At 42.0% G+C, this 14,792-nt stretch overlaps 1 protein-coding gene across 2 annotated transcripts in view; it reads right to left on the bottom strand.

Moving 5' to 3' along the window:
- The window catches only part of LOC104608880 (PHD-finger and DNA binding domain-containing protein), a 35,947-nt gene that overhangs the window by 19,078 nt on the left and 2,077 nt on the right, over nt 1-14,792 (bottom strand). For both annotated transcript variants that reach the window (XM_010275000.3, XM_088891299.1), the window contains exon 2: nt 14,158-14,766. In XM_010275000.3, the coding sequence (XP_010273302.1) occupies nt 14,158-14,766 (609 nt within the window). The remainder of the gene's footprint in view (nt 1-14,157; nt 14,767-14,792) is intronic.

The following is a 14,792-nucleotide window of genomic DNA, read 5'->3' as shown; positions in this document are numbered from 1 at the left end:
ATAAACTCTCTTAACTCTCCCCAGACAGCAAACAAGGTTACAACATAGCCCAGAAAATTTGATTCCTTCCTACCCCTTGTTTAGCCAATGTGTCTGCAAAGCCATTAGCTTCTCTTTTCACCTAAATCAGCTTCAGCTCCATACCTTGTGTTAGCCACTTAAACTTCCTATTTTCATAAATAGAATCCCACCAGCCCAGCTCCTCCTCCTTTTGAAGCCCAATAAAACATAGACATTTATCAATCAAATGAAAGACGATATTACATAGTGAGTGCATGCTTGTTGTTGCTACTCCAATGAATACACGAACTGGCCGCTATCATATGATAAAATGGAGACTACCTCTGAGATCTGCTACCTTAGTAGGAATATCAAGAAATACAAAGGTAGCCTCTAAGAAACCCCAAGCATGCTCTAAGTCAAAGGATAAGCCAAATCACCCAGTGACTGCATGCTTGGGTGATTTGGTTTTGATGAGTTTACATAGTCACAACAATTTCTTGCAACCATCCAATAAAGTACAAACATGCTACTATCAATCAAATGAAAAAACAAATAGCCCAGAAAAGATATGTCTAACATTGCTACACCAAATGATACAAGAACAGCCCGCTATCATATAAAAAAAATATTACCTCTATAAGATGCTACCTATGACAACTAGGTAATACCAAGGTAGCTTAACATAACAAGTAGAGAGATGCCTAGGCGATAATGCACTCATGGAGGGTCACCTCGCTTAATCACCAAGATATTTTTTACACAGTGCTCTTGGATACTTTTATACTCTTAACTACTTCTCAAAAAACAGATACTTTTATATTCTTAACTTTCCAAGATTATAATAATAAACAATACTTGGGAGAATTTACAAAAGAAAAGGCCTTTTGGTGTTAATCCCCAAACTAGTGTGTTTTGTGCAAATGTCACAGTGAGGACGGTTACCACTTACTAGTTTCTTGTTCCTTTGCTGCAGCTCACTGGGATTGGATATTTGTTTTTTGTTTTTTTTTTTTGATAGATAACAGAAACTTTTATTAATAAAGAGATTAAAAAGGAGGATACAACAGGAGGGAGGGGTAAAATCTCTTAACCCTCCCAAAAGTTTACTTCAGATTACAAAGTTGCCCAGAAAAAAATAGCTCTTCCCACCCCTTGCTTAGCCAAAGAATCTGCCAAGGAATTGGCACACCTTTTAGTCCACTGAAACTGAACTTCCATGTTTTGAATCAAATGCTTAATTCTCTTTTTCTCATTTAGGTATTTCCACAAACTGAAGTCATCCTTCTACAACCACCTAATAACCAGGCTCAAATCACCTTCCACCACCAGTTTTCTGATATTCAGCTGACGTGCTCTTTTAATCCCTTCCAAGACTGCCAGTATTTCAGCCCTCAGAGAATCCCCCATCCAATAGGCCCCGAATACATTCCAATAATTTGACCTTCTTCATCCCTGAAGAGCTCCACCCATACCTGAAGGACCTGGGTTTCCTCTGCTGCTTCCATCAAAGTTCAACTTAGTGTAGCCCAAGGGTGGAGGAACCCAAACTGGAGAAGGGGCAGTTCTCAGGGGAGCTGACCAAGCCACTTCCAACCAGTTCTTAATGATATCTCCTGCTGTGTAATCTTCAAAGAGCTTCAAGGTCTTAACCCAATGAACCACCCTAATGGAAATTACTTCAATGATAGCTTCCTTATTTCTTTCTTTCTCAAGGAATATTCTTTGATTTCTTTCCTCCCACACTGTCCAACATATTGCTGCTCTTACACATCTCCACAGAAATTTACCTCTCTTTTTTAACCCTCTCACTAACGAAATGTTAAACAACCTTTGCACACTTGGAGGAGAGGACCACCTGCAACCGAAGAGAGAAAAAAACCAGCACCAGATTTCTGATACAAAAGGACAGGAAACCATTAAGTGATAGCAGCTCTACCCATTCTCCTTACATAGGATACACCAGTGCGGGGACAAACACCAATTTGGCCTTTTCCTTTGAAGTACGTCACAAGTGTTGCACTTTTCCAAGAATGCTTCCCAGCAGAAAGCACCCACTCTGGGAGGAAATGGTATACCCCAAATTTCCAAGACTGGGAAAGGGTGTCCGAAAGCCGGTTGAGACTGGGTTAATTCTTCGAAAAAGGAAGAGCAAGTAACTACACCCGAGGAGGAAGGAACCCAAATCCTATTATCTCTTCTAGAGGGATCAATAACCACCTCATCTAGGATCTTAAGCAAATCAGAAATGGTGTTCAACTCAGAGTCTCTAAGAGCCCTTCTAAAACCCAAGTTCCAAATAGAAGCAGACAAAGTAGGGGATAGAAAGGTGGAAACAGGCTCATTTTTAAAACTCGATAGGGAGAACAACGCTGGAAATTGCACTTTCAGAGGTGAGTTTCCTACCCAAGTATGTTCCCAAAATTTCACAAAATTATCGGAACAAACGTCATACCTGATGAGTGGAAGGAATGAAGGTAAAATAGCATGGATGGACTTCCAAGGGGAAGCTCTTGTAGCCCTAGATGAGACTCCAGCATCCCAGACGTCCACTGCTTGCCCATGGATACTTAGAATTACTTGGATGTTTGTTTTGTTTGGATGTAGGTGAAATCATTCAATAGAGGTAAAATTATTGTTTTCCCCATCTACCTTTGTTTTCCCAACAAAAAGGAGCAGTATGTGGAGAGCAGCTACCTTATAGACAATTTGGTAAGAAATAAGTGCTAGAATTTTCCAAGATAAGGAGAGATCCTTTATAGAAGTGAAGGATTGTATTTTAACTAGGGCTATCCACTGGCTGAAATCCTGGGCTTCTTTGAAATCTTTCTCTTTTGATGATATTTGGAGGAATTGACTGCAGTAGCACACGCTTTGGTTAGGAAAAACAGAGCTGCAACAATTTGGGTAACTCCTCCAGAAGGGGTTATTAAATTGAATTTTAACGGAAGAAGTGAAGGCAACCCAAGACCGTCTGGTATAGGAGTCATGAGGAATGAGAATGGCAACATCATATCCTTATTCTCAAGCCCAGTGGGGAGAGGGGATTCCACAAGAGCCGAGTTGTAGGCTGCAGTACAAGGGATTCAGATCGCTAAGCAATTAGGAGTGGAGAACTTATTAATTCAAGGGGATTCTGAGGTGATTGTGGGATTCTAAAGTGTAGATTCCAATGGGTGGGTAGGGAGGCAAATGCCTTGGCTGATTCTCTTGCTAAACATGAAGGGATGAGAGATCCATCGTATGGACGCCCAAATCTTGCGGAATAAGGTGGGCGAATTTCAAAAAAATTTCTCTCCCTTTCAATTGGGAATCGAATTCCCTATTTAGAAAATCATATTTTCAATGATCAATCTTGAACCATAAACTGAACCAGATCTGAACAAAAGCAGTGGGAGAGAATTATACCTGATACGGAGAAGTAATATCTCCCAATGGAGGTGTTCACGCCCAATGAAAGATCCAAAGACTGCTCCCACTGAAAATGGCGTAGTGCAAGATGGAGCAGAATCAGCAGTGTTCTTCTCCAAGAACCTATTCCTTCGCAAGAAACAGTAGGATGGCACATGAGCACAGCTTCCTATCAGTCCTTTCACAAAAAACTGATATCAAGATCAAATCTTGACTTCTCCCTCAACTGGAGATCGAACTAGCAAGGTAGGCGACAAGAAGAAGGAGGCAGCAAAAAAGAATTCTGCAAAGTTGCTTAATTCTTTCTTCTGTGATTTCAGCTCTGAAGAGGATGTGAGTATGTGTCTTCTAAAGGCTGTCGCCCCTTCCTTCTTTTGTAACCCTAAAGGATCAGCTCCTAATCCAATTAGGAGTTGCTGATCCAAATCATATTTGGATCAGACATCCCTTTAGGTGATAAGGATAAACCCTTATCTTATCTGCAAATTAGATCAGCCTTCTCCTAATCTCATTAGGAGGTTTCTAGATCTGAATCACATTCAGATCTGGACTCTCTGAGTGGATAGGGTTAAGACCCTATCCTATCTGCTAATCCATCTCAGAATTCGCCCCATAATTAACTCATTAAATTAGCCCAGTTCGAAATGGGCTTAAGGCCCATTAAGGTTATGTGTTCACTTAGTCTTCCTATCTGTTGCCCTTGTATGGCGTGGGACCCAAGCATTGATCTACACATCAGCCACATGGGTTCGGCCCAGCCTTTATTACAAGGCCTGGCCGAATACACTGTTATGTACAGTGCACCCCCTGAAACCCATCGAATGGGCTCTATGGGCCCAACACTTACCCTAAGTGGTCCTTGGGCCAAGCCACCTTGTAACACCCAGGGACTGTGGGCAGATGCAAGATTAGCCAATCAGGTATTATCCTCAATGGTCTTACACTCAACCTCTCAGCCCATAATGATCAAACACTGCCCGACAAGAGAGGACCTCTCCCTCGGCTGCAAGAAACAGTGTTGCAATCTCTGCTTATATGGATCCCGGGAATTAAAACCTTTTGCAAACATTTTAGAAACCATAATATACATACTTTTATATCTCATATAAAATATACTTTGCAAAACAAATCTCAATGATTGAAATCGGTTGCCGGCAGTCTTGGTTTCTGATGAGGGCAGATTTGGCCCTCCAGTGAAATTGCGACACGTGGCACCTTGTGACAACTAGGCAAGCCCCCAGGCAACAACTTACCAAGTTGGTCCCCCCCCCGGGCACCGGTCTGGCTGGCCTGGCGCGACCTGCGCGGCCTAGCGCGGCCTGCGCGCGAACTGGCCCGACCTGCGCGACCTGGCCAGATCAACCTGCCACATGCGCCGACCTGGCAACCTGGCCCGGACACAGGCACCGACCTGGCAATCTGGCCCGAACACAGGCGCCGACCTGGCAATCTGGCCCGGACACAGGCGCCGACCTGACAACATGACCCGGACACAGGCGCCAACCTGATGACCTGACCCGGACACAGGCGTCGACCTGGCAACCTGGCCGGACACCGACCCGCCGACTGACACAGGCACCGACCTGGCAACCTGGCCCGGACACCGACCCGCCGACAGACACAGGCACCGGCCTGGCAACCTGGCCCGGACACCGGCCTGACAACCTGGCCCAGGCGCCGACCTGGCCGCCTGGCACAAGCGCCAGCCTGACAACCTCGAGGAGTTCATCACCGTACCCCGGTTCTGACGGGATATGACGTCTTACCATTTGAAGGCTTTTCACCCACCTAACCCGCGAGGGCATCACTATATAAGGACTCCGACCCCCAAAGCCAAGGGGAGAAAAAAAAGGGTATGGTAACCCCCGCTCTCTAGCTCTCTCATTTCTCTCCAAGCCCTCTGTAATCAGAATGCTAACTTAGGCATCGGAGAGTCCCTGCCGGGAAAATGCCCCCGGGTCCTCTGATTTAGTTCCCGCAGGTCCCTCAGCTCCCGCCGTCTACAAAGGAGAGAAAATCACCTCACGCGGGGGGTAGTCGGGTAGTGCTGCACCAGGGAGCTCCACCATCCTCTGAGTTGCAGACCGCCTAGGAGCTAGTCAAGTGACGAGTTCGCCACCAGGGAGCACTGCCGGGCAGTTCGCCACCAGGCAGTTCGCCATCAGGCAGTTCGTCACCAGGCAGTTCGCCATCAGGCAGCGCCACCAGGCAGTTCGCCGTCAGGCAGATCGCCACCAGGGAGCACTGCCGGGCAGTTCGCCATTAGGCAGTTCGCCACCAGGGAGCACTGCCGAGCAGTTCGTCGTCAGGCAGTTCGCCATCAGGCAGTTCGCCACCAGGGAGCACTGCCGGGCAGTTCGCCACCAGGCAGTTCGCCATCAGGCAGTTCGTCACCAGGCAGTTCGCCACCAGGGAGCACTGCCAGGCAGTTCGCCATCGGGCAGTTCGCCACCAGGGAGCACCCCTGGGCAGTTCGCCACCGGGTAGTTCGCCACCAGGCAGTTCGCCACCAGGCAGTTCGCCCCTAGGCAGTTCGCCACCAGGGAGCATCACCAGGCAGTTCGTCACCAAGTAGTTCTCCCCCAGGGAGTTCGCCACCAAGTAGCTCATCACCAAGGCACGTCACCACCAGGTCAAACACGAGGTACTTAGCCAAAAAAATTTATACATCACAAAAAATGGTACGTGACCAAAAACGGTTACATCAGTTTCCATCAGTGAGAGTGCATTCCCGATCATTACCTTTGTCCGACAAAGGGGCTGATCCTGTCATTATGATCACCCACTCAGATGAATTCTCAGACTGTCCCAACATACCCAGGTTTTGACCCCCGCTAAGGATCTCACTGATTGGTACATCAAAGACAGCCCAATCCGACACCTAGTGCAGTATCATAATCGAGTCTAGGGGTCGGGTGTAACTTTCCAGTTTTGCCCATTAATCTCCAAGGTCCAGGGCAATACTGGAAATCTGGTCCAGTTCAAAGATTCAATTAATCCTACACTGCATGTGCCTAGGGTCTCACCCTGGCAGCTGAGACAGGCCACCCAAACCGACTTGGCGGCACATCAGTGTCAGCCTTATCAGGATAGGTCTCCCCAGACCGACCCACTGGCTGTGAACATTCTAAACTAACACGACTCTCATTAAGTGTCCAGTTTAAGGGTATTACATAGAAACATACCAAGGGAACATGAATCAGATATGTACTTTTATTCATTTACAATAAACTCATAATGTACATCATTCTGATTGAAGCTAAGGGCATACAAAACTGTCTAACAAAACAGGGGTCCTCTAGGGATCAGTTATTTTGGGCAGCTTTGTAATTTTTTTCTGATCACTTGTAATGCTTAGGGGAGGGTGCATCTCATGCCTCTCCAAGGGTTGATTGTAAAGCTTTATTCTTCTTGTTTAATGAAACTAATTTTCAATTATCAAAAAAACATTATTAAATTAAATTGTTCAATTTCAATTAAAATACTAGTTTTTTTTATTTGTTAGGGTTGAATTAAGATGTATACTGTCTTGAACCATTGAAGACCTCAAAACCTAAACTAATAAGCATGGAAGAACTAAAAATTTTGTCATCCTTTCTTTTCTTTTCTTTTCTTCTTTCTTTTTTTTCTTCCATTTTTTTCATGATTATGTTGATTTACTTTGTTTTAGAAAAATTTTATACATTTTTTATGAAGATTATAAACAATTAATGGTGAAAAGTGGTTTAAAAATAGTAAAAGATGATTGCTGCTTACTGTGGAACCAAGGGAATTATCCCAGGATTCATGGTTTTATTCAAAAAAAAATCCCTTTGTCTAGGCAACAAAGTAATCACGTAGCCCCACCTCAGTGGTGAAAACTGTGATCAAAATCACATGAAAGGTCCAAATACAAATAGGAAAAGCATGTAAAGAAAAAAGTATGCTATCAAAAGACTACCAAAATGATGAGTTCAGAAAAAAGACAGACAATAAAATCATGAAAAATTATTGAGTTACTTTGCACAGGGCCATGCAACAGTTGGAACTTAGAAAATGTATTGAAAACTATTTATGATGAAGGCAACAGCTATGACATCACCATGTGCTTGTTTTGGACATACTAATGCATCATGCATGTCTTTGAGTGTGCTATTCTGAGAATAACAGTCCAATAGAATAGAGAATTGATGGTTGAATTAGAAAGAAAGTTTGAGGTCTAAGAAGTAAAAGATGTTGTATTTTCAATGGAAACATCTAAAGCCCCATGTCCAAATGGCTTCACAACGGCCTTTTACCAAGATCGTTGGGATATCAATAGGAGATGGCTTCGTGGAGGTGTTTACAGAACTCTTTGAGAGAGGAAAGATCAATTTGAGTGTTAATGCTACATTTATAGCTTTGATTTCTAAAAAGGTGGATGCAAGTCACCCAAAGGATTTTAGGCCCATAAGCCTAATTGGTAGTATGTATAAGGTAATCTCTAAGGTTTTAGCCTTGAGAATCAAAAAGGTACTACCATCCCTAATTTCTCCGAACAAATGAACCTTTGCATCTAGAAGACAAATTATTGATCAGATCCTTATTGCCAATGAGTGTGTGGATTACAGAAAATGACAAAGAAAAAGGGGCCAATTTGAAAAAGGCTTATGATTTGGTGGACTGGGGATTTTTGCTTGAAGTTCTGAGAAATAAAAGGTTTGGAGAGAGAGAGAAAGAGAGATGGTGTAAATGGGTCAAGGATTGTGTGTTTATTTGCCATTACTCCATTTTGGTTAATGAGGTAACTAGGGGCTTTTTCCCCGCAAAGAGAGGACTGAGACAAGGGGACCCTCTTCCCCCCTTCCTATTCACTTTAATAGCGAATATTATGAGTGTCCAGATTTCTAGAGCTGACTCCAAGAACTTAATTAGAGGGTGGAGAGTAGGGAGGGAAGAAGTAATTGTCACCCACCTACAAGTTGTAGATTATTCAATTCTTTTTCTAGGGAGAATAAGAGGAGATGGATAACCTAAAAGTTCTGGGAGAGAGTTTTGAAAGGGCCTCCAACTTGAGAGTAAATTGGAATAAAATGTAGCTGGGATTAATAGGCAAAAGAGGAGGTGGCTTCATTGGCTAGAACCCTAGGTTGTGAGATAAGTGAGTGGCCTTTAAAGTATTTAGGCTTACCGTTGGGAGGAAATCCAAAGTCAGAAAGTTTCTGGTACCCAGTGTTGGAGACATTTTCTAAGAGGTTAGCAGGGTGGAAAAGGAACTACAAATCACTAAGGGGTAAAATCACATTAATTAAGTCAACACTAGCAAATTTGCTAGTGTACTTCTTGTCTACCTTCAAATTGCTTGTTAAGATTGCAGATCAAATAGAAGAATTAATGAGAGACTTTCTTTTGGAACCTAGGGATTCTAAAAGGATCATCAGGTGAAGTGGGAAGTGGTTTCTAGAACAAAGGACAATGGGAGCTTAGGAATTGGAAATTTCAGACTAAGAAACATAGCATTGTTAGGTAAGTCATTGTGGAGATTTCCCAAGCAGCAAGAAAGTTTATAGCACAGGGTAATAGAAAGTATCAATGGATTGGTGGTGTTATCAGGCTTGTATTTAGTTAAATAAATAAAAGGAAACTTTTGGTATGAGCCTAGAAGCAGAAGAAGTCGAACAAAATAGGGCTAACCAGTCTCTAGAGAGAGAGAGAGAGAGAGAGAACTGCCACCCTGTATGTTTAATTCATAATGAAAAGTAAAATTACAATATTACCCCTATATACAGAGACTAAGAACAGAGACAAAACACTAATTTAAAGGAAAAGACTAAAATAACCCTAGAACAAAAACTATATTTTAACACTCCCCCTCAAGTTGAAGCATATATATCATACAACTCCAACTTGTTACAAATGTATTTCATCCAAGCACCACTCAAGCCTTTGGTAAATAAGTCAGCTAGTTGATCTTCAGACTTCACATATGGGGTAATGATTTCTCCACTAACCACCTTTTCTCTAACAAAGTGACAATCCACCTCTATGTGTTTGGTCCTCTCATAATACACTGAATTGAAGGAGATATGAATGGCTGGCCGGTTGTCACAAAATAGCTTCATGGGGGTTGTAACTAATATTCCCATCTCCTACAATAGTTGTTTCAACTGCACCAACTCACATGTAGTGTGGGCCATGGCTCTGTACTCGGCCTCAGCACTACTCCTAGCCACCATATTCTGCTTCTTGCTTTTCCAAGTAATCAAATTTCTTGCCAAAAATGTGCAATAACCGGTTGTTGATTTCTTGTTAGTAACCAACCCTGCCCAATCAACATTTGTGTACCCTTCCAAGGAAAGTTCTCTTCTTTCTTATACAACAACCCTTTACCTAGAGCACACTTCAAATAGCATAGAACTCTAACAATACCTTCCCAATGGGTTGTCCTTGGGTTCTGCATGAATTGGCTCAATAATCCAAGACTAAAGGAAATGTCTGGTCTTGCAATGGTTAAACAAATCAGTTTTCCAACTACTCTCCTATACCATTCAGGATCAGCTAAGGGCTCCCCCTCAGTACTAGATATCTTCACATCAGATCTATAGGGGTATCCACTGGCTTTGCCCCTAAAAGATCAGTTTCTTCCAACGAGTCAAGCACATACTTCCATTGTGGGAGAAAGATTCCCCACTTTGACCTTGCTACTTCTATGCCCAAAAAATATTTCAAGTGCCCCAAGTCCTTGGTCTAGAACTAGCTTTGTAAGAACCATTTGAGCTTTTCAATGCTATGTTCATCACTTCCTGTGATAATAATGTCATCAACATAGACTGCCAATACAATCTTCCCATAGGTAGTATCTCTGTTGAACACTAAATGATCAACCCTACATTGTGCCATCCCAAACTGTTGTACTACACTACTGAATCTCCCAAACCAGGCCCTCAAAGATTGCTTCAACCCATAAATTGCATTCTTCAAACGACACACCTTACCTTCCTCCCCCTAAGCAACATACCCTAGAGGTTGCTCCATATACACCTCCTCCTCTAGGTCACCGTGAAGAAATGTATTTTTAATATCCAACTGAAACAATGGCCAATCAAAGTGTGCAGCCAAGGAAATAAGCACCCGAACCAAACCAATTTTAGCTACAGGTGAAAAAGTATCAGTATAACCAACGCCATATATTTGTGCATACCCTTTGTCTACTAAGTGTGCTTTATATCTCTCCACACTACCACCAACAAGATGCTAACAGTGTAAACCCACCGACAACCAACTGCTTTCCTTCCATGGAGGCAAAGAAGTGAGGTCCCAAGTATGATTAGATCCTCATCCATGGCCCTCTTCCATTCCGAAGAGAGAAGAGCATCCTAAAGAGATCTAGGAACAAACACAGACGATAGAAGGGATACAAAATTCCAATATGATGGAGATAAATGGCGAACTGAAACATAACGTGATATAGGATGTTCAATACAAGCACGCTTACCTTCGCAGAGCACAATGGGGATATCGAAATGATATGGATCCGTCAACGGAGGAGCAGATGATGGCTGAGATGGAGCTGGAGAAGGCTGAAACACAATACCATGAGGGCAGCATACACTCGATGCATTGGAGGGTAACTAATATAAGAGTGATACATTGGTTGAAAACTTTGGATATGTTTGCAGATTTCTCAGAAGATGATTTGCTAAGGAAGTGAAAGGAAATTGCAACATCGGCCCCCACAAAGCAGGCCTTAAGTTCTTCTTAGATCCCTCTACCTCCCAATTTTAGTAAACTGAATTTTGATGGAAGTAGTATAGGCAATCCAGGGCCCTCCGGAATAGGGGGAGTTATAAGGGAATCTAATGGCCATGTTCTCTGGTCCAATCAGGGTGGGAGATTCCTCGAGGGCTGAGATACTTGCAGCTCTAGAAAGGGTACAAAGGGCTAAAGACATGAACATTAACAAACTGATCATAGGAGACTTTAAGATTGTGGTGGGCTGGCTGAAACAGGACAACACTAGGCTTTGGAACTACAACAATGAAAAGAGGAAATTTAAGTGGCTGACTAAGGACATTGAAGTTTATGCACTTAGGTAAAAAGAAGTGCAAACTCTTTTGCAGATGGACTAACTAGGCAAGGGGTGAACAGGAACTCTATTTTTTGGGCTCAGTTGTAAATGTTGTTATGATTTGGGTGCATGCTGGCTGATTCTAGGAGTTAAGATATTTTAGCGCCCTTCCTTTGTAATTTTCTTAATCAATTAATGAATATTTCTGTTATTGATCAAAAAAAGGGCAACACCTTAGCCAAGATTTTATAGATGCTAGTCACCAAACTAATCAGCCTAAACTCTTTAAGGTCTCACATCCATCTTCCTTGGGATCAATGCAATGAAAGTAGCATTGGCTCCAGGGCTCACTATATTTTTATCTGCAAATTCCTAAAACACCTCAAAAAGGTCATCTTTTACCACATCCCAATAATCCTAATAAAAAGCCACATCTGAGCCAGGTGCTTTAGATCTGTAAATTGAAAACACTGCCTGCCTTTCTCAAAATTCCTTTCTAACCAACTTACTTACTTACCTACTCCCAAACAAATTGAACTAATCAATTCCTTCCACCCTTAGCCTATTCTTCAATGGCTTTCTAAAGATTGATTTAAAAGGATCCACAAACATCTTGGCTATTTCATCTTGATCTGTAACTTCCTCTCCATCCACTTCTAGTTTGGCCACAAAGTTCTTTGTCCTCCTCCCATTGGCCAAGGCATGAAAAATTTAGTGTTCTCGTCCTCTTCCTTGATCCACTTATTCGCAAATTTTGCCTCCATGAAATCTCCTCTTTAAGGAGTACTTTAAATTTCTTCTCAATTCTCTTTCTTGCTCATTCATAGTCCTTTGAGATCCTTTAGAGTCTATTTCCTCAATCTTAGACAACAAGGTGGATTTTTGTTCCTCTATCCTTTTTATTTTTGATTGAAAACAGTAACTTTTATTAAGAATATTAAATAAACATCTTACATTGTCAACCACTCAGACAAAGAGTGTTGACCCCAAAATAACAACAAGAATTACAATACAACCCAAAATAAGTTTTCCCTGAAGGTCCCCTATCCTTCCAAAATGCTCCCTGCTCCACTCCTTCATTTTAGATCTCAATCTCTTCATCTTTTTGTGAAACCTAATTGCCTTCCATTGTGAAACCCCTCTCAACTCTTCAATCCACCATTCCCCAACCTTATGCACAAAGCCTAGGTGAGTTAACCACACTTCTCAAATCTAAGGGTCACTGTCCAAACCCTAGAGGTTCAGGGCCTAATTGGATGGGGCAATGGTCAGAAATAACTCTAAGTAGAGCTCTAGCCACAAAATCCCTCCAATGATTCTCCCACCCTACATTAAATAGGAATCTATCTAGTTTCAAACAAAGAGGGTTTTCCTAGAAGTTAGACCAAGTAAAATTACCTTGTAACAGAGGTATCTCCTTTAACTCACAAGTATTAATGAATTCATTGAACTTCCTCATGCTAGTTGTAACAATGCTTTGGGGGTTTTTAGATTCATTACAAAACCTAATTACATGAAATCCCCCCTCCACACCAAGGGCCATCCAAATAGCCTCGTATTCCATACAGCCCCTCCCACATCTCATTCATTTCTCTATAATTGTTTGGCCCATATATATTAATTAAGACCCATGCGAAACCACCCTCCAAATTTCTGGATTTTAAAGGCACATAAAACCTCCCTATGAGTTCCTCCACTGATTCTACAACATCCTCTCTCCATAAGGTAACCAAACCTCCAGAAGCTCCCCAAGAAAGAGTCAAGGTCCAACAGACTCCTCTTGATCTCCACACACTTCTCACCCATCTTCTATCCAATTCTCCCAACTTGTTTCCTGCAACATTACTATATCAGGTCTGTCTCTTCTTAACAAGTCTTTAATTACCCTTCTTTTTCTTGCACTCCCCAAACCTCTCACAGTCCAACTAATAATTTTCATTGGAACACACCCTTCAAAAGACCCTTACTGAGAGCCCCCTCCTTAACCAGGGACCTTCCTTCTCTCCCACTTCTGTTTTTTCACTCGAGATGCTGGAGCATTTGTTTCAAGCATAGAAAACACATCAGTAACCAAAACGGAATTGAAAAGAGTACCCATGTGGTTAGGGACCAAGGGGATTGCTTCAACAATAGGAGAACCAGCATCTGGAGTCAAGCCTAAGCATGTTTCCTACGTTCAAATTTGCATTAGATGTTTTTTAGTGGAAATCAAAACCAGTGTTTTTAGTGGTGGGTCAGCAGTTCAACCATCTAGGTCAAATGAGTCAACCATGGCATCATAAATTATAAACGAAAATATTAAAAATATAAAAAAATAGATAAAATGCAGCAATATATATATATATAGAGAGAGAGAGAGAGATGCTCACAAAAATATTGGTCCAAATTATTTGTTGCCAACCGTCAGCTTGAAATTCAAACTTAGTTGTATTATTGTGCTCATTTCATCAACAGAATGGACTAGTCAAAAACAGAAGGCAACAGATACAAAAAAAAACTTCTAAATGCCATAGTTTTTTTTTAAATAAGGCCACCCTATCATGCATATACCACATCTATGATAGAAAAAATATGCTTAAGACAATTCTCTAATAAACTGAAAGTGAAGATAAATCATGTAAGAAATAGAAGTAATAATAGCTGGAAAAACGGAGAAAAGTTGAAGGGACAAAAAAATCAACAATAGAAGCTTAATACTTAACCAAAAAAAGCATACTTACACCAGAAGATAACCAGAACTGCCAAAATATAGTCGCCCATAAGGATCAATTCCCAGAAGTTCTGCTCCTCGGACAGACTTCGTTGATTTCATCTGCATGTTATTTTTGTCTATTTCACATTCCGGGCAGTACCAATCGCCCTCTGGTAAAAGATCCTTGGAAATACCTACACATCTTGAATGATAAGCTGCTGGACAGCCATCACAACATATTAAGCTCCCATCCATCTTACAGAGACAGCATTCATCACTATTCCAATCAATGGTTTCATCAACAATCTCTTCAGTCAAGCAAGAACCGGCTGAGTCATCCATGGGATCCTTTTTCTTTTTGTAAATCTCCAAGTTTCCTATCTTATCGATATCCATGTCAAGGGCACGCATTCTTCTATTAAGCTCCAACCTTACAGCTTCCACCTCAATGACATCATCACATAGACATCGAAGTATCTCAACCTTTACAGTTACAGATTGTTTATAGTAATCGCCATCCAAAAGTTTCAACTGACTAAGATCGAAACCGGATTTCAATCCCGAACCACGAACAAGTAGGTACTCAACCAGAAAAACAGGCCATGTAATTGGATCCAACAACTGCCAGTTAAGAGTCCTACACCAACAAGTTAATCCAAAACC

Source organism: Nelumbo nucifera, chromosome 7, assembly GCF_055504915.1.
Source record: "Nelumbo nucifera cultivar China Antique chromosome 7, China Antique-T2T, whole genome shotgun sequence".
Taxonomy (NCBI): Eukaryota; Viridiplantae; Streptophyta; class Magnoliopsida; order Proteales; family Nelumbonaceae; genus Nelumbo; species Nelumbo nucifera.
This window is presented reverse-complemented; position numbering and strand designations above follow the sequence as displayed.